The sequence below is a fragment of the Salvelinus alpinus genome, chromosome 3, assembly GCF_045679555.1.
Source record: "Salvelinus alpinus chromosome 3, SLU_Salpinus.1, whole genome shotgun sequence".
In the NCBI taxonomy this organism is placed as follows: domain Eukaryota; kingdom Metazoa; phylum Chordata; class Actinopteri; order Salmoniformes; family Salmonidae; genus Salvelinus; species Salvelinus alpinus.
The window spans coordinates 76134989-76155253 of record NC_092088.1 but is presented as its reverse complement, the minus strand read 5'-3'; the positions used below and the strand labels follow the sequence as shown (position 1 = coordinate 76155253).

Below are 20265 nucleotides of genomic sequence, written 5' to 3'. Positions count from 1 at the left end.
AAATGTATCAGACAAGTTGATACAGTCTAGACTCAACATAACTATATACACAGCATTAAACTATATACAGTAAGAAAAAAAAACAAAGGGATAAAGTTGGTGCAGATTACACTGCTATAGCGTTTTATTGGTGTTCAACACATGCATGAGTCACACAATAGAGTCAAACAAGTGAGCTCCAAAAGTATTGGGATAGTGACACATTTGAGTTCTGGCTCTACTCCAGCACTTTGGATTTGAAATGATACAATGACTATGAGGTTAAAGTGCAGACTGACAGCTTTTTAATTTAAGGATATGTCCATCCATATCGGGTGAACTGTTTAACAATTAAACACTTGTTGTACATAGTTCTCCCATTTTAGGTGACCAAAAGTATTGGGACAAATTCACTTGTGTATTAAAGTACTAAAAAGTTAAGTATTTAGTCCAATATCCATAGCATGCAATGACTACATCAAGCTTTTGACTCCACACATTTTTGGGGGATGCATTTGCTGTTTGTTTTGGTTGTGTTTCAGATTATTTTGTGCCCAATAGAAATTAATGGTAATTAATGTTGTCATTTTGGAGTCACTTTTATTGTAAATAAGAATAGAATATGTTTCTAAACACGTCTACATTCATGTGGATGCTACCATGATTATGGATGTTCCTGAATGAACTGTGAATAAAGATGAGTGAGAAAGTTAGAGGCACAAATATCATACCCCCAAGACAAGCTAACCTCTCACCATTATAATAACAGGGGAGGTTAGCATTTTTTGGGCGGTATGATATCCACATCTGGCTTCTTCACTTGCGAGATCATCTGAGACCAGCCACCCGGGCAGCTGATGAAACTAAGGAGTTTTTCTGTAATAAAGCCCTTTTGTGGGGGAAAAAATCTAAATTCTGATTGGCTGGTCCTGGCTCCCCAGTGGGTGGGCCTATGCCCACCCATGGCTGCCCAGTCATATGAAAGCCATAGATTAGGGCCTAATGACTGTATTTAAATTGTCAGATTTCCTTACATGAACTATAACTCAGTAAAATCGTTGAAATTGTTGCATTTATATTTTTGCTCACTATACTTCAATTTGGGCAGCAGGTAGCTGTGGTTAGAGCGTTGGACTAGTAACCGAAAGGTTGCAAGATCGAATCCCCGAGCTGACAAGGTAAAAATCTGTCGTTCTGCCCCTGAAGAAGACAGTTAAACCCACGGCTCCTAGGCCGTTATTGAAAATAAGAATGTCTTCTTAACTGACTCGCCTAGTTAAATAAAGGGTAAAAAAATAATACACAAGTGAATTTGTCCCAATACTTTTGGTCCCCTAAAATGGGAGGACTATGTACAAAAAGTGCTGTAATTTCTAAACGGTTAACCCAATATGAAAACAACTTCAAATTAAAGTGGAGAGTACAGAGCCAAAACAACAAAAAGTGTCACTGTCCCAATACTTTTGAAGCTCACTGTAACACAGTAAACAGCTGAAGCAGTAGGCATACATACAGCCTCCCTTATAAAATACCCTTTATTTTTTACCATATACACATTATTTGTTCTTTCTAAGGGCAGGCTTCAAAGTGACCACCTTATTATACAAGATAAAGTATAGAATCAAAGTTCCACTGAGCAAGCTAGATCAATATCAAGCTATATTAAACTATGTATACTGGATGGCACACATAGCAATACTTCTTCCCCCTCCAATACATGAGATGTACAGTCTTATAGCAGGGCAACCCTTCTACATGCACACACCATATTTCCATTCATAGAAGAGACGGAAAACCTTTTCATAATGTGCAATGTCAACACTTCTTTTAAAGTGTCTTTCAGAAGCGAGGTCATTTTTCTGACGCCTATGATGTTGGTTCATCATGTGCTAGGCTGTCCCATGAGATATATATATATAAAGACAGAGGGGAAGATACAGTAACATGACTGTACTGCTTGTTCAACAAACCATGGAAAAACAAACACATTCAATAGGGTTATTTTCTTAGTTACAAACCAACGAGTGGACACTTGCCATAAATAGTGACCGTTAAAGTTGTTGCAAATTAATCCGAATACATTTATACAATTTCTAACATTGAATCAGCATAAATCATTGTGTAGGAAAAGTCCATAAACGATCAACAAAACATGTTTAACACACATGAAAAACCTTGTTTTTTGAGACGATCAGTCTCATAAAGCAGTTCATGATTTCATTCTGCCTTGTAAAATAAAACTATTTCAAATACTGATAGAACAGAAGAAAATACAAAATAAATTATTCCTACACTTGTCAATATTTCAACATTCTCCGTTGATTACAGATATGTTAAACGTACCAACTCACTCAACTAGATCTTTTAATAATAACATAACAGCAGAATACGGTAATGAAGGACTGTCAAGTGTTTGTATGAAACAGCACGTGTACTATCAAGAAAGAGAATAAAGATGATTTCAGTACTCCATGTTCTTGCTCATACCAGTATAGCAGTGTTGTTTCTGAAAACATCAATGTCACATTCGCTAAATGGTGAGAGACTGGCTCCCACTCAGGCCATCCCTCTTTTCAGCACAGTCACACTGTTTCTGATCAGCTGGTGAGACCACTGAGCTAACTCGCTAGCATCTGAGTGATGTGCCAGCACAGCCAGCGAGAGACAAGAACATGGTAGAGTTCAGGTGAAAATATAACATTGGACTCCCCAATCAGAGACCAAATGTCCCCTTCATAGTGTTCATAACCATCTCTTCTATATATATTTTTTAACATCCACTAAACAAAACTTCAGTCCATTAATTCAGTTATTATTCAACACCAGACATACAATATTCAGCCTGCCTCCATATCTGTAGTGAAAACCACATTACAGACTTTAAAACCTAAAGTTATTGTTCTCATAAGACTGACTAATACATTATCACTTCTGACTGACTCTTACAGCATTATCAGCTACTCTATTCACTATGAATGTGATGCATTCATGCTTGGGCTCCACGACAACATCTGGTCTTTGGCTTCCCAGCAGCATTGTACCTGTCCCAATATATGGATGAACAGAAAATCATTGTCAGGTAGATACTACTTATTTGTTCATTAAAATAAAATGTATAACACCTCAATAAACAACCATAGCAGTGCATTTAATGATTTAATGAATGTTGTCTTACTCTAAAAAACATCAAATGAAAATGAATAACCCGAAAATAAATCTCTCCAAACTAATATTCTAGAAATCTACACACTCAAAAACAAAGTTAAATGGATGAAGTAAGACATCCAGTCAGGGGCTATAATGGACAATATAATAGACTTGGAATTAAACACATCGTAAAAACAATACAATGATCCAGAATATTCCCCATTCATACATCTCATGATATATTTCAATACTACCTGCCCTCATCTGACCTATAAAAAAAGGTTAACAATAACTGTCCCTGGACTTCATTTAACTCCCTTTCAGTCCGAGGAGGGATTGAAGGGTGGATGGATCTGTTAATACATGCAGTAGAGTAGGGGACGACTGGATAGGGATGGCTTCTTGCTGTCAGAACAGAGCAGAATATGGGTAGTACTGTAGGTAGGGAACGTCTCATATTACCCTTCAGAGGAAGACCAGCCCCGGGACAGAGTGAGCTGCTGGTTTATAAAGATGGCTGTTGATACTCCACAGTCCTTCTGAAGCTGGAGACAGTCCCAAACCATCAACTGTTAGATAGGGACGGTTGATTATGGGAATACATTGCAACCTTGTTCCTAATGAAGCTGGTTTCTTTCAACAAAAAAAAAAAAAATTACAATGCGTGGGGGTTCCCTTCGCAGTGTAGTAAATTGCCTGAGAACATGAATATGTGTTACTGGGTAGCAGACGTTTAGCTGATGGTAGACAGCTCCAGAGTGGGAGGATGAGAAAGTGGATTTGTCACAGACAACAGTCTGGGGACTCCAGGCGCTGGTCAGAAGTCAAAAGGTTAAGAGAGGTCTACTAAGCGAGGGGTTTCAAACCTCTCCTCAGGGACCCACAGCCGTTCCATGCGTTTGAACTATTCCATGGCTAGCACACCTGATTCAACTTGTCAACAAATCATCAAGCCCTTGACTAGGTGAATCAGTGGGCTAGTTCAGGGCCACAACATTGTGAAATGTCTGGGGGTCCCCGAGGAGAGGTTTGAAAACCACTGTACTAAGTGAACAGGGCGTCCTCTGGTCTTTCAGCCTTCTTCTTGGGTGCACCGGTAGTTGCACCGGGATCACCACTAGGGGGTGAGGGGAGGCTGGGCACCATCTCTGCTGCCTTTGCCCGCTCCTCCAGAAACTTGTCAAACTCTAGAAGGAGGACGAGAGGGATCAGAGGAAGCATATTATACATGCTAGCTACTAGAGGTGAATAATTGTTTCCTACCTTCACTGGTCACACCCTCTTCGCCCTCCTCTCCTTGCTGTCGTGGAAGGAAAAGCATCATTGTGGAACTATCTTTTAAGGATAACCTGAATTCTGAATTTAAACTCCTATAATATACTTTTACATTTTGACCTTTCATTTACCCAAAAGTGCTGATTGAAACACAACCAGACCCAGCATTGACAAGTTCTGTGCTTAAAACCAGACAGGATTACACCCACACAACGGCGGATCCCCTATTTCACCAACACCGCAATGCCATTTAGGTTAGAGAACTTCAACACACACACAGTATTACTACATATTCTTACATCAAATTAAATGTTAAGACAAAACCACCATGCACCAAAGAGGACAGAAATCGTCCTTTGTTCCCTGCCAGGACACACCATTATTTAAGACTACACAGAAAGCTACAATGGATCAGAAACGTGATTGGTCAAAGATGAGAAAATGTGTTGAAAGACAAAGAAAGTGGAATGTGATAGTTAGATTTCTGAAGAACAAGAGGAGTCCAAAAATGGAAGGATGCAACAGGAAAAAGAGAAAAGAAAACAGGCGGAATAAAATCATAGTCTCACCACGTCAGTACACAGCCACTCCTCTATGTCATCCATGACAGAGGATTGGCCAACGGGAATCTACAGGGCAACGTCATGGACAAACAGCACCACAACAAAAATATCCACAGAAAAAAAAAAGACAAACAAAACCAACTTAAATATAAAAAATAACTGAAATAACGTGAAAAGCAATACTTAAACCTAACATTTAATAAAAACGCAACCAAACCATTCGATAAATGGTACATAGACCTCTGCTACTGATCGATGACATGCAGTACCAAACACCATGAAACACTCCAACTAACACACAGCCATGTGAAAGCTTTGCAGCGTCATGCAGTGACAGTCAATATGAAGAGGCAGCATCTTCCAGGCTGTATAAAACACTGTTGGATGGAATGGCCATGCACTAGACTTTAATGTTAGAGTTGTTGTTAGGGAGAGAGGTTGTCTGCTCAAAACAACAAGCACCAACTACCACAGGCCAGCTAAAAAGATCTATCCCATCAAAAACAAATCTCTATATGAAATCCTTACTTCTGAGTGAGTGTAAGCTTGGGATCAATGGTTAGAGCAGAGGCCAACATTAAACACACACGCGCCAATGGTGGAAAATAATGTATTGCCCGCAGGGCTGACCCCATTTAGTCGACTGGTCGATTGTATGGTCGATAGGCTGTTGGTCGACAGAGACACCCGTCTGATTCTCGCCTGTCTCAGTGGCCTAATCCATTGTGAAGGCCGTGGGGATGGTAAAGTCCATCACTAAGACATATGTGCTACTGAAATTGTAGTTAGTTATATTATGCAAGAACAAAATGGTGCAACGCTAATAATTTTTTATTATCATTTTACAACAAATGTTTTCCGAATTGTGTGGTTAATTACTATTAACATATAATGCCAAACATCCCCTTTCATTTATCTGTGTATCGGCCAGATTTTTTTGCAGACAGCACACGCGAATCTGCCTAACTGTTGCCTAAGACTTACCTACTGCTACATACGGTAGCTACTCTGAACTCTTATTAGGTCTAATTAAAGGCAAAATGTCAAAAAAGTCTGCAGTTTGGCAACATTTCATTGTAGTAAAGGATGACACCAAAAAAGTGGAATGCGAACTCTGCCAACAGCGGTTTGCTTACCATAGTTCGACAACAAATATGACATACCACTTGAAAACAGTAAGTTAACCTCCTTTGTTTTTCTAGTTGCATGCTAAAACATTGACAGGTTTTATATGATTGAAAAGTGAACATTACCAAATTGAATAGGCATATTACAATGTAATAACATAGTAATAGCATACAGAATTTAAAATGTACTTTATTTGTGTATTTATAGGCGCATCCCCAGTACAGCGCCTCCACTGCTAGCTCAGGTTTAACCACCTCGGACCAAAAGCCCCACATCTCAGAAAAAAGAAAAAGAGAGATAACCGATGGTATCGTGGACTTCATTTCCCTGGACATGAGGCCCGTTAACCTGATAGAAGGCGTGGGATTTAAGAAGATGATGAAAATCTTGGAGCCTGGTTACACCGTTCCCAAGAGAGAAACTGTTATGCATGCTCTGACTGCCAAATATCATAACACAAAAGAGAAGGTTTTGGAGTATATCCAAAACAGCCAGGCAGTAAGTTTTACAACCGACATGTGGACCTCCCTGAGAATGGAGTCTTACATGACCATCACTGCCCATTTCATTACCAAGGCCTGGAGACTGCAGTGTCTTGTGCTGGAGACAAAACAAATGGAGGAGAATCCCACCACAGCCAACATTGCAGAGAAACTTGCAGAGAAACGTTTCCACGCTGTGGAACTCTTCTCAGACAATGCTAGAGTGTCTGCTAGAACATAGATGGCCCATGCTCTCCGATCCAAACTACACAGGGAAAAGGGAACAGCCTTGATCTCACCACAGCGCAATGGAACATGGCAGAATACATTTGGAATGTGCTGAAGCCTATGGTCACCCTGACGGAGCTGCTGTCTGAGGAGGACAACACATCTTTATCTGCAACCTTACCCATGCTGGCGCATCTCAAACGCCGCCACTTGGCCATGGCGGAGGACGACAGCCCTACCACTAAGAGTCTCAAAACAAAGCTGGTGCAGGAAATTGATAGAAGATGGCAGCTCAACGACCAAATATTTGACAGTAGTCTTTACATCCAAGCAGCAGTCATAGATCCCCGCTTCAAGCTGCTTTCCTTCCTTGACGATGCAAAACGGGATGAAGCCTATGTCAACCTGTCCCAGCTGGCCGACAGTTTGAGCGCGTCACAGCTAGAGGGGCCAGGGCCCCATGAGAGAGAACGAGACAACTCTACATCCACGGAGGAAGAAGAGGAACCTGCACAAAAGAAAACGGACAAGGAGCGAGAGATGGATATGCTCATGAGGAAGAGAAAGAGGATCAACGGGATAGCAAAGCAGAAAAGAAGGAATATCTCCAAGATATAACGAAAGTCAACGGTGGACCGCTAGCTTGGTGGAGAAAAAAATTAGGACAGGTATCCGAAGCTGGCCAGAGCAGCGAAATACCTCTTCTCCATCCCGGCGACCTCTACTCCATCAGAGCTGATCTTTTCCAAGGCAGGGCTTATATTCAATAAAACCAGGAGCTGCCTTCTGTCCGAAAATGTTGACAAGCTGGTGTTCCTGTCTCATAACTTGAAAAGATTGGGGAAGTAGGTTAATAAGTGGCAGCCCAGGTCTATGTGAGGAAGTAAAGTAAGCCAGTCCGATACAGCTGACAAGAGAGAAGACTAAGCTATTATGCAGGTGGATAAACGTTTGGAATTGTGCAATAGTCTATGCTTATTATTTTTTTGTAAGTAGCCTAGGCCTATATAAGCCATTTTATGTTCAGCATTAGAGATCATAAGCTGCTGTTGAAGGTGACTTAAATTGCCTACTGTTGTGACAACTTGTTCTTCATACACAAAATACCCCATAATGACAAATGGAATTAAGTTATTCAAAATTTTAACAAATTAATTAAAAATGAAAAGCTGAAATGTCTTGAATCAATAAGTAGTCAACCCCTTTTTATTGGCAAGCCTAAAAAAAATTCAGGGAAAAAATTGGCTTAACAAGTCACATGGACTCACTGTGTCCAATAAGAGTTTAACATCATTTTTATGACAAACTCATCTCTGTACCCCACACATACAGATAATTGTGAGGTTCCTCATTTGAGCAGTGAATTTCAAACACAGATTCAACCAAAGACCAGGGAGGTTTTCCAATGTCTTGCAAATAAGCTAGATGGGTTAAAATGTTTAAAGCAGACATTGAATATCAGTATTACTCAGTTGCAGAGGGATTTCACCAGGAAGCCAATGGTGACTTTATAACAGTAAGAGTTTAATGGCTGTGATAGGAGAAAACTGAGAATGGATCAACAACATTGTAGCTACTCCACAATACTAACCTAATTGACAGAGTGTAAAGGAAGCCTGTACACAATAAATAAAAAAATAAAGTAATACTGCAAAAAGTGTGGCAAAGCAATACACTTTTGTCCAGAAGTGTTATGTTTGGTGTTATGTGTTATGTTTGAGGCAAATCCAATACATTACTGAGTAGCACTCTCCATATCCTCAAGCATAGTGGTGGCTGCATCATGTTATGGGTATGCTTATAATTGTTAAGGACTGGGGAATTTTTCGGGATAAAAAATAAATAAAATGGATCTAAGCACAGGCAAAACCCTAGAGGAAACCTGGTTCAGTCTGCTTTCCACCAGATACTGGGAGATGAATTCCCCTTTCAGCAGGATAATAACCTAAAACAAGGCCAAATTTACTTTCAATTTGCTTACCAAGAAGACGCTGAATGTTCCAGAGTTAAAATGTTGACTTAAATCTGCTTGAAAATCTATGGCAAGACTTGAAAATGGTTGTCTAGCAATGATCAACAACCAATTTGGCATAGCTTGAAGAATTTTGAATCAATCATGGTCCACAAAGCTCTGAGACTTAACCAGAATCACTGCCAACGGTGATTAACATGTTTCGACTCAGAGGTGTGAGTACTTATTTAAAATTAGATATTTCTGCATTTCATTCTCAAAAAATTTGCTAAAATTTCCCAAAACATGTTTTCACTTTGTCATCATGTGTAGACGGCTGAATTTAATCAATTTTGAATACAGGCTGTAACATAACAAAAATCTGGAATAAGTCAAGGGGTATGAATCATTTTTTAAGGCACTGTATGTTGATTGAATACTAGGCCTATCGGCTGTAACTCTTGCGGTTCATTATTTTAATTAAGAACAATTTTATTGTTTATTGTTCAATTTGTTATGTTCTTAACAAATGTCTTATTTTATCTGCTCTTTATTACATAGCTTATAAGATTTTTCCATATCTTATATCTGAGAGACATAGGCTATTCGCGTTTGGAGGAGTCAGTGATAAGCTTAGCTTTGACTGTTTTAACCTGGCTGCTGTAGGTCTAATTCAGATGGTTGACTCCCACAAGTTGTTACCTGGTTGATTCGGTCAAATAGAAAGTATTAGTTTGTTGTGTATAATCACCAGTCTTGAAGCCAGGGGCGTAGGAGCGACTCCGACATTTGGGGAGGCACATTTTTGGGGGGAAAAACAGGTTTTAAATGTTAATTTCGAGAAAAGGATACAGACAAATATTAACTTACAAATGGGAAAATGTACAAGGTTAAAGGGGGCCTTGCAGAGGGGCACTTCTTCTGGTACAGTCCAATCAGTCTTAGGGCCATGGCCATTCATACTGTACTGAATACCACTGACAGTTAAGCTAGCAGCATGGTCAATCCGGCATCTGCATTGGCCGTACAGCATTTAATGCGATGCTGCCTTTGCAGAAGTCTGGGCATTCATACTTCTTGCAATTCGCAGAGTTGTTGTAAAGAAAGTTGTCAAGGAAGGAGTTTGTGTTTATACAGGACGTACAGCTCCCACCTACCATTCACATCAATGCGGAGCCTTACAGAGCCCTCTGCAATGTTACAACATTTTGGAGGTGCTTGATTTGGCTTCCACAGACCTCAGGCGGCTCTGCAAATGCATCACACCCTCCGTACTGAGTCTCTGGATCGCATTGCCAGATCAAGCATAAAAACCAGCTTTTTAAAATGTGAATATGTTCAATTAAAACTGTACTCTGTATAATTAATTTCCTAGTATTTTCCTCACTTCATCTGGTTGTTACTACTGCTGCTCTACTTACTGTATGGTTGAAAACTTAAAGTAACATTGTTCACTTAGGTTTATTTTCTTCTGGTTTATTTTCTTCTGGTTATCTTTATCTCTGGCTGCCTCTTTAGTCATTAGTGTGTCTTAATTATTTCATCAATTAGTGCGCTTAAAGAATCAGACAAGCGCCATGCATATAGTTCATTTTATTCAAACACATAGGGTGTGTATATATGGAAAAATACACGTTTTAAAGAACAGAAGAATCTCGGTCGACCAAGATTATTTTTTGTTGGGGACAGCCCTACCCGACAGTAACAGCAGACCGCATGGAAAAGTTAGTGATCATTAGTGATGTTAGCGCACTTCTAAAGGTTGACCAGCCACAATACTCACCCCTCCTGCAGGCTGCTGCCTGACTTCCAGAGTAAGAGGCAGCTCAATCCCACCTACAGCATTAAGGTCCTCTAGAGGAGCTCTGCCAGGATAGAGGTAATGACCAGAAGGACAGTTATAAAACATTCAGATTTAAAATGTATGGTGCAGAACAGACACTGTCAGTCATGTAGAAAAGCTATGCTCTATTCTCTAAAAGCTATTGTGTATGCTCTATTCATTACAAGCCTAGGAGGTAGGGGTTGTCTCTGAACAGGAGAACATGTATGATGTGTTCTTACGTGACGAGTGTCTCGGTGGTCAGTGGCAGAGCTCCGGTCCTGGTCTGAGCGAACATGTCAAAGTCGTCCTGAGGCTTACAGCTGGGCAGAGAGCTCAGAGTGCTGGTCACACTGGCATCCACGTCTGAGGAACAACAAAAAGACAGCCGCCAAATTGTTCCAACAAAATTAAAATATAAATATTTATGTTTTTAAGAACTTGTCACATTGCTAAATTACCTGGCAAACAGTTCAAAGAGAACAAAATGCTTCAGCACTGTTAAAGTAGAATGTCTTTTTACTGTACACCGAAGTCTATTTAGTAACAGTCTGGAGGACATACCGAGGCCGGCCAGCCGAGAGGCGAGGGAGGCAGGTGAGGAAGGACGTGCGGTGGGGGCGGTGAAGTACTGAGGCGTGGCGGTGGAAGTGACCATGTTGCTGACGACAGCAGGAGAACCAGGGCCCAGGTCTATAAGGTTGTCCTCTGTAGCCTCACTGAGGACCTGGGATCCAGGGATGACAGAAGGGGAAAGAGAGAAAGAGACCCATTGAAGACAATGTAAGACCACTCTTTTAGGAGCCATTCCAAAACAGAATGCTAATTCCATTACTATCACTACAGCAAAGTGACAAACTAGTCCTGAAGTAAGGGGAGAGGGATTACATAAAGGGCTCTGACATTTGGCTTCAGTTTGTTCATCAATTTGACTAAAATCAACCTGATTACCTTGAACAGAAAGGTACAGGCAAATAAAGCACGTGAGAGGTCAGGGAATATCATAGGTTAGCTGGAGAAAAACAGGAATCTGCCCATGAATGAGGAACAGTTGTTGTTTGTGGGAGTTTTTCTGAAGGGAGGGGTAGGTACTCAGCCAGAATGGGTTAGTCAGAGAATTGCAATAATATGATTTGTTTGTGGCGAAGAATGAGCTGTTTGGTGTGTCTGTGATATTGTCATTCATTTATGAGCAGTGACCACAGTAACCATGGCAATGACCTTTGCACTGGGTGGGTGTTTTTTCTTTTGGCTGCGAAAGAGAATCATTTTTCCTCTTGAGAATGATGGGTGGTGGTGGGGAAGGGGTTGGTGCATCTTTAGACACGGGTAGATGTTACCCCTTAGGCACAGATCTAGGATCAGTTTACCCTGAATCCCAACTTTAACCATACAGGGAGGAAACCCACCTGGCCTTAGATCAGTGTCTAGTGGCAACTACTCCCAGCTTTAGACTGTCTCAGTTACTGAGGGGAGTGGGTGGTTAAAACATGCCACATGGAACAAATGGGATGTACAGGGTCCATATAGTTCAGCCATGAGTGGCCACCTTGGGTCCAAATACGTGACATACTACTTATTGGGGCGACTTTCATACTTGCCTGCCTCAGCTAGACATAGAGACAAACAGAAAGGAAAAAGACCATGAAAAATCATTAACATGCCTGGGCAACACGCCACGGTCAGTGTGGACATGATATTAATGGTACGGTGCGGACATCGACAGACGATCTAACATGTAACATGCCTACATCTCTAGACAGAACAGTTGTATTTTAGACAGACTCGACAACGTTACAGAATGAGGAAACGTGAGAAACAGGCAAGCTATGGAAGACAAAGTACAGAAACTTTACCACAGAAATATGCGACAACCATGTACAAATAAGCAAGGGATGTCATTGTGTGTGTGTGTGGGGGGGTTACGTCCTATGGCTGTCACTACTAACTCACCCCATTATTGATACCCTGAGATGCTCTGCCTGACCGATACCTCTCGTACCTGAGAGAGAAGCCAAATAACAAGTAGTCCATACCTGCTCATAATGACTATAAAGTCATGCATGCCTCAGAGGAAAAAGGTGTTGAGACAGAAATGTTAGCCATCTCTCATAGTGGTGGGTGGGTGTGTGTAAGCTAGCCTACCTGTCGTAGCGTAGGAAGATGTTGTTGAGGTCGTCGTTGACATGCAGTAGTTCCTCTGTGACCTCCTCGTCAGACACACAGGAGATGAGCTCCACTATCCTCTGCTGCATGGCCCGGCATGTCCGGTTCAGCTCCTACAAAAAGCACAGGAGGGTTAGCCGTCAAAAGATATAGTGCTGCCCAGGCTGAAATCACTTGTTGATATCACAGATACCTCCACCAGTACACCAGAAACAATGAAGCAGACCCTACCAGTGGCCTCCGTAAAATAAAGTCTAGGAGTTCTCTTGTCATGTCACATGGCCAAGAAACCCAGCCCTATTTACACGCTATAAGAATACCAGAGAGAAAGAGGGGCAAGGAGGCTGACCTGCAGGAGCTTGTGGTCCGAGGGGTCCTCCTGTCCAGGAACCATCTCTGTCAGCATCTCTGACATCACCTTTGTGTTGCCACGCACAATGTCCAGCTCCCTTCGCAGCCGGCAGATCTGAACAGGGAATACCATGTCAACTCCATCTCCTTGCACCTTAGAATGCAAGCTATCCAGAAGATGTTAAAGCCTTCTTACAAATCTGAGAAGGGAACAGATTGTGCAACTGTAATGGCAATTCACTCATTCGCCTACCTGTTCAGGTGAAGGGTTGATAGACCCAGAGGCGCCAAGGTTGGGGACCTGCGGGGCGGAGTAGGTGGGAGGAACAGACGATGCAAACGATGGGGCGGAGACAGCATGGGGAGGAGGCTGCTGTTGGGGTTGGGGGATAGGCTGGGCCAGGGGAGGGGCGGTGGCTTGGTTCTCCTCTGGGCCAGTCAACAGCTTTAAATGAGAGAAAAAAAAAAAAAAAAGAGACTCAAACCCCAAAAAACTCAAATAAACTTGTTGAAAAGTGGCAGAACAGCAGATGTATTTTCATACTCAATTTAGAGTAAGGAAATGCATGCAAATGGATGTGACAGTGGCAGTTGTACCTGCTGAGGAGTGTGGATGGGAGACAGGGCATCCAGGTCCGACATTGGGAAATCTATACCCTTCCTCTTCAGCTCCTCATAGATCTGGACCACACCCGTCAGGTCTGGACTACTCCTGAACGCATCAGCCCACGCCTGGGAGACAGGAGGGAGAAGGAGGATGAGAAAGACAAATGTTATATACACTGTATAATCTTCTCATGTTTCTCAGTGCTGTATTTATTAAGTGGTCAAAGTATTAAGGTCAGAGGTGTCAAAAATTACATTTAGGCTACCACAAAAGCTATTGCTTGCCGAGCAAGGAAGCATGTGAGCATCTTTGGTGTACCAGTCTTCCGACTAGCTTGGAAAGACAGTACCGTGCAGTACCGAAGAGCCCTCACTGCTGCTCGATCATCCTACTTTTCCAACTTAATCGAGGAAAATAAGAACAATCCAAAATTTCTTTTTGATACTGTTGCGAAACTAACTAAAAAGCAGCATTCCCCAAGAGAGGATGGCTTTCACTTCAGCAGTAATAAATTCATGAACTTCTTTGAGGAAAAGATCATGACCATTAGAAAGCAAATTACGGACTCCTCTTTGAATCTGCGTATTCCTCCAGGGCTTAGCTGTCCTGGATCTGCACAGCTCTGCGAGGGCCTGGGATCGGGAGAGACACTTAAGTGTTTTAGTACTATATCTCTTGACACAATGATGAAAATAATCATGGCCTCTAAACCTTCAAGCTGCATACTGGATCCTATTCCTACTAAACTGCTGAAGGAGCTGCTTCCTGTGCTTGGCCCTCCTATGTTGAACATAATAAACAGCTCTCTATCCACCGGATGTGTACCAAACTCACTAAAAGTGGCAGTGATAAAGCCTCTCTTGAAAAAGCCAAACCTTGACCCGGAAAATATAAAAAACTATCGGCCTATATCGAATCTTCCATTCCTCTCAAAGATTTTAGAAAAAGCTGTTGCGCAGCAACTCACTGCCTTTCTGAAGACAAATAATGTATACGAAATGCTTCAGTCTGGTTTTAGACCCCATCATAGCACTGAGACTGCACTTGTGAAGGTGGTAAATGACCTTTTAATGGCGTCAGACCGAGGCTCTGCATCTGTCCTCGTGCTACTAGACCTTAGTGCTGCCTTTGACACCATCGATCACCACATTCTTTTGGAGAGACTGGAAACCCAAATTGGTCTACACGGACAAGTTCTGGCCTGGTTTAGATCTTACCTGTCGGAAAGATATCAGTTTGTCTCTGTGAATGGTCTGTCCTCTGACAAATCAACTGTACATTTCGGTGTTCCTCAAGGTTCCGTTTTAGGACCACTATTGTTTTCACTATATATTTTACCTCTTGGGGATGTTATTCGAAAACATAATGTTAACTTTCACTGCTATGCGGATGACACACAGCTGTACATTTCAATGAAACATGGTGAAGCCCCAAAATTGCCCTCGCTAGAAGCCTGTGTTTCAGACATAAGGAAGTGGATGGCTGAAAACTTTCTACTTTTAAACTCGGACAAAACAGAGATGCTTGTTCTAGGTCCCAAGAAACAAAGAGATCTTCTGTTAAATCTGACAATTCATCTTGATGGTTGTAAAGTCGTCTCAAATAAAACTGTGAAGGACCTCGGCGTTACTCTTGACCCTGATCTCTCTTTTGACGAACATATCAAGACTGTTTCAAGGACAGCTTTTTTCCATCTACGTAACATTGCAAAAATCAGAAATTTTCTGTCCAAAAATGATGCAGAAAAATTAATCCATGCATTTGTTACTTCTAGGTTAGACTACTGCAATGCTCTACTTTCCGGCTACCCGGATAAAGCACTAAATAAACTTCAGTTAGTGCTAAATACGGCTGCTAGAATCCTGACTAGAACCAAGAAATTTGATCATATTACTCCAGTGCTAGCTTCCCTACACTGGCTTCCTGTTAAGGCAAGGGCTGATTTCAAGGTTTTACTGTTAACCTATAAAGCGTTACATGGGCTTGCTCCTACCTATCTTTCCGAGTTGGTCCTGCCGTACATACCAATACGTACGCTACGGTCACAAGACGCAGGCCTCCTAATTGTCCCTAGAATTTCTAAGCAAACAGCGGGAGGCAGGGCTTTCTCCTATAGATCTCCATTTTTATGGAACAGTCTGCCTACCCATGTGAGAGACGCAGACTCGGTCTCAACCTTTAAGTCTTTACTGAAGACTTATCTCTTCAGTAGGTCATATGATTGAGTGTAGTCTGGCCCAGGAGTGTGAAGGTGAACGGAAAGGCTCTGGAGCAACGAACCGCCCTTGCTGTCTCTGCCAGGCCGGTTCCCCTCTCTCCACTGGGATTCTCTGCCTCTAACCCTGTTACAGGGGCTGAGTCACTGGCTTGCTGGTGCTCTTTCATGCCGTCCCTAGGAGGGGTGCGTCACTTGAGTGGGTTGAGTTACTGACGTGATCTTCCTGTCTGGGTTGGCGCCCCCCCTTGGTTTGTGCTGTGGTGGAGACCTTTGTGGGCTATACTCGGCCTTGTCTCAGGATTGTAAGTTGGTGGTTGAGGATTTCCCTCTAGTGGTGCGGGAGCTGTGCTTTGGCAAAGTGGGTGGGGTTATATCCTTCCTATTTGGCCCTGTCCGGGGGTTTCTTCGGATGGGGCCACAGTGTCTCCTGACCGCTCCTGTCTCAGCCTCCAGTATTTATGCTGCAGTAGTTTGTGTCGGGGGGCTAGGGTCAGTTGGTTACCTGGAGTACTTCTCCTGTCTTATCCAGTGTCCTGTGTGAATTTAAGTATGCTCTCTCTAATTCTCTCGTTCTCTCTTTCTCTCTGAGAACCTGAGCCCTAGGACCATACGTCAGGACTACCGGGCATGATGACACCTTGCTGTCCCCAGTCCGCCTGGCCTTGCTGCTATTCCAGTTTCAACTGTTCTGCCTGCGGTTACGGAACCCCTACCTGTCCCAGACCTGCTGTTTTCAACTCTTAATGATCGGCTATGAAAAGCCAACTGAGATTTATTCCTGATTATTATTTGACCATGCTTGTCATTTATGAACATTTTGAAAATCTTGGCTCTCTCTAATTTTCTCCTTCTCTCTTTCTTTCTCTCGGAGGACCTGAGCCCTAGGACCATACGTCGGGACTACCGGCCGTGGTGACTCCTTGCTGTCCCCAGTCCGCCTGGCCTTGCTGCTATTCCAGTTTCAACTGTTCTGCCTGCGGTTATGGAACCCCTACCTGTCCCAGACCTGCTGTTTTCAACTCTTAATGATCGGCTATGAAAAGCCAACTGAGATTTATTCCTGATTATTATTTGACCATGCTTGTCATTTATGGAAATTTTGAAAATCTTGGCTCTCTCTAATTTTCTCCTTCTCTCTTTCTTTCTCTCGGAGGACCTGGGCCCTAGGACCATGCGTCGGGACTGCCGCCCGTGGTGACTCCTTGCTGTCCCCAGTCCGCCTGGCCTTGCTGCTATTCCAGTTTCAGCTGTTCTGCCTGCGGTTATGGAACCGCCACCTGTCCCAGACCTGTTGTTTTTCAACTCTTGATGATCGGCTATGAAAAGCCAACTGAAAATTATTCATGATTATTATTTGACCATGCTTGTCACTTATGAACATTTTTGAACATCTTGGCATAGTTCTGTTATAATCTCCACCCGGCACAGCCAGAAGAGGACTGGCCACCCCTCATAGCCTGGTTCCTCTCTAGGTTTCTTCCTAGGTTTTGGCCTTTCTAGGGAGTTTTTCCTAGCCACCGTGCTTCTACACCTGCATTACTAGCTGTTTGGGGTTTTAGGCTGGGTGTCTGTACAGCACTTCGAGATATTAGCTGATGTACGAAGGGCTATATAAAATAAAATTGATTGATTGATCATTACACATACATCTTTGTGAGAAAACTGTGCTGTGTTTGTAATATAACACTTGCACGAGGTCTGGTGAGAAACCATTCAGTTCATTGCTGTCAGGTCTCTGTTATGTGTTACAGTACTTGTACAAGATGATATTGCTGTCAGGTCTGTGTGCTCTAGCAGACATCAACAGCCACCATGTCAGCGGGAAACAAGAAGCCACCTGAGGTAATCGGCCAGGGTTACCCGAGATCCCCACAGTAAACAGAGAACCAGTGGCCTGGCTGCAGGTAGCACACCAGCAAGACCCTGCCTGGTTAACACTGCAGCTACATGTAACCAAACACCCTCCTCCACTGCCTCAGTATGTAGCCTATACTGTACAGTACATTCTCAAAGCACTTGACATACAGTATACTTCCTCAAATGACTCCCATTTTCCCAAGGACAAACTATCATCATCTCCTCAGACAATTCTGTCAGAATACTCAATGAAAGCTGGTTCTATTAATGCCATCACTCAAGTCGTCAAATATAAAGGAAAACATGTCATGCATACACATTCACACAAGTGTGTGTGATCCTTTACCTGGATCAGGGTGAGCACTTTGTCTTGCACAATAGTGGGAGGGTTGTTTTTGGGAGAGATGATTTTCACAAGCACACCGTCTATGAAGTCCCTGCTGGTGATGAGGGCATGAAAACGATGCCCACAGTTCTTCACACATGTCTCCAGGACGGTCAGTGCCAGCATCACCTCCCTGTAGTTCTTGTTTCCGTTCAGCCTCTTCTTCATGGCCCTGATAGCATCCTTGGGCCTGCAGCAACAACACACAGAGCAGAGCACAGGGTCAGAGAGGGAGGAGACAGAAACATGATGTGCATGATACACAAAACATATAGTCTACTGTGTAGTAACAATGTAGTAACAGCACCACCAAACATAATTTCTCCATGTTGACTGAAATAATGTTAGTAACACTTTACTTAAACCCTTTAACACTCAATGTTTTACTTACATGGTCTAATAGAGTGCTCTGGTTTAGGTTACACTATAATGCAGATAACAAATCAATGGTACTGTGATAGGTAGGTGTGGCCTTCCCTTGAATTATTGATATAGGGCTTTATCAAACTGATGTCATACTTTGAGATAAACTGGGAGTAGGGGCAAATCAACATACCCTAACTTCCCATTTATCAAACAGAAACAGGCAATGGCTTTCAACATTTTCACAAACAAGGTTAATGGACCAGATTGCCATCCAAGCCTTAGATAGTAGAAGAGCACTTGGAGCAAATCCATCCTCAAGTCCATTACTGCTTCTGATAAGACAAGTATTTGATAAGCGGCAAACAAAGACAGAGATCTTCACCAAGAAAGCATGGTCATATTCACATGTAAGTCACTAGGGACAAATTGAGTCCAACTTCACACAGCTCCAGAAGAGGTGTAAAATGTGTTTTGACTTCATATTATTCATTGGCCTAGTTAGAAAGCTATTTTCTACTTACCCATCCTCAGTTTCATTTATGATGTCACATATTTCCATATTGAGGGTCCAGTCCTCACTCTGAAGGGAGCCATCAGTGGCTCTCTCTAAAGAAGACAGAACATTACATTTCCTCTTGTCAGAGCAGTAGAATTGTAATGATCACATACTAACTTGTCAGCTAGCTAATTGGCTCACAACCACTGTCAACTCTATTCTGTGGAACAGACAGGTAGTGCTAACTAGCTAGTTGCCCACACTCGTACTGGGGAGGACTGGTTATTGCGGTTTAGGACAGCTGCGCCCAGGTCAGTAATCCAGTTGTATCAGTTGTCAAATGTATGGCAAACGACAGACATGGTTCAATCGAATAGCTAGCTAGCCAGCTACAATCATTCGCTAGTAAGCCAGTTAGCGCAACCAGATACAGTACAGACTGTAACCTAGCTAGCTTGGTTGGTAACTAGCTAGTTTAGTAGTGGGAATGAATACAAGATAGTTGACGTTAGTTATAGCAGGCTAGCGATACAACATACTGTTCCAGATCCCCACCACGAACTAGCAAGATTACCACCAACTATTGTTTATGAGTATATACACATAGCTAGTTAACATCTTTATTTCCAAACAGCCTGCAAATAACCAAAATAATAGCAAGTCAGCCAGGCATATAGCGTCGCGGCTAATAAGTGGGTCGATAGCCAAAGAGCTTAAAGACGATAGCAAGAATCAAATGTCAGTGCGATTCAAGAACGTGAACCACGATTATCTGACGTTTCCTTTCAATCACAGTTTATTTAAAAAAATACTTACCAATGCAATGTCCCACAGGAGTGCTGTATGGATTTCCCAAAAGGAACTCCATCTTGATCGACAACAAACAATTTGTACGAAGTCACCAGTTCATGGGAAAGGCACAAGTAAGCCCCGCCCTTCGAGCAATCAGCTGCATCTAGCATGTCAATCTGATTGAGCAACATTAACGTCATCTTTACATTATTATTGTAAATAAATGACAACCAACAATAAAACCTACTCATTTTTGTTTTAGTTTTTTTCCAACTGAATAGGATTTTACAATCTGTGCAGTGGACACAATCCAATGTAAACCCTTGAGAAAGTATGTTTACATTACATATGTTTACATTCTCACATCAACAAGACAATAATTCAATGAATTTACAATAGGATTTCAAAATGTTTTCTAACAAAAAAATACAAAAAGTGTTTCCATGTCATTT

The 20265-nt window shown here is 42.2% G+C and overlaps 1 protein-coding gene across 2 annotated transcripts; it reads right to left on the bottom strand.

Annotated features, from left to right (window-relative positions):
• Positions 1-91: 91 nt before the first annotated feature.
• Positions 92-20233, bottom strand: LOC139571347 (TOM1-like protein 2). Of its 2 annotated transcripts, XM_071394143.1 has the most exons (14): positions 19838-20233; positions 19047-19131; positions 18121-18349; positions 13690-13824; positions 13346-13537; positions 13091-13207; positions 12721-12854; positions 12529-12577; positions 11140-11302; positions 10818-10941; positions 10537-10618; positions 4971-5030; positions 4390-4426; positions 92-4313 (listed from the first exon to the last, which is right to left on the bottom strand). In XM_071394143.1, exons 1-14 carry the CDS (start codon positions 19887-19889, stop codon positions 4171-4173), a joined length of 1602 nt encoding a protein of 533 aa, XP_071250244.1. In that variant the 5' UTR covers positions 19890-20233; the 3' UTR covers positions 92-4170. The 2 variants fall into 2 exon arrangements, with proteins under 2 accessions (XP_071250244.1, XP_071250245.1); XM_071394144.1 differs by lacking the exon at positions 4971-5030.
• Between the last annotated feature and the right edge of the window lie 32 nt (positions 20234-20265).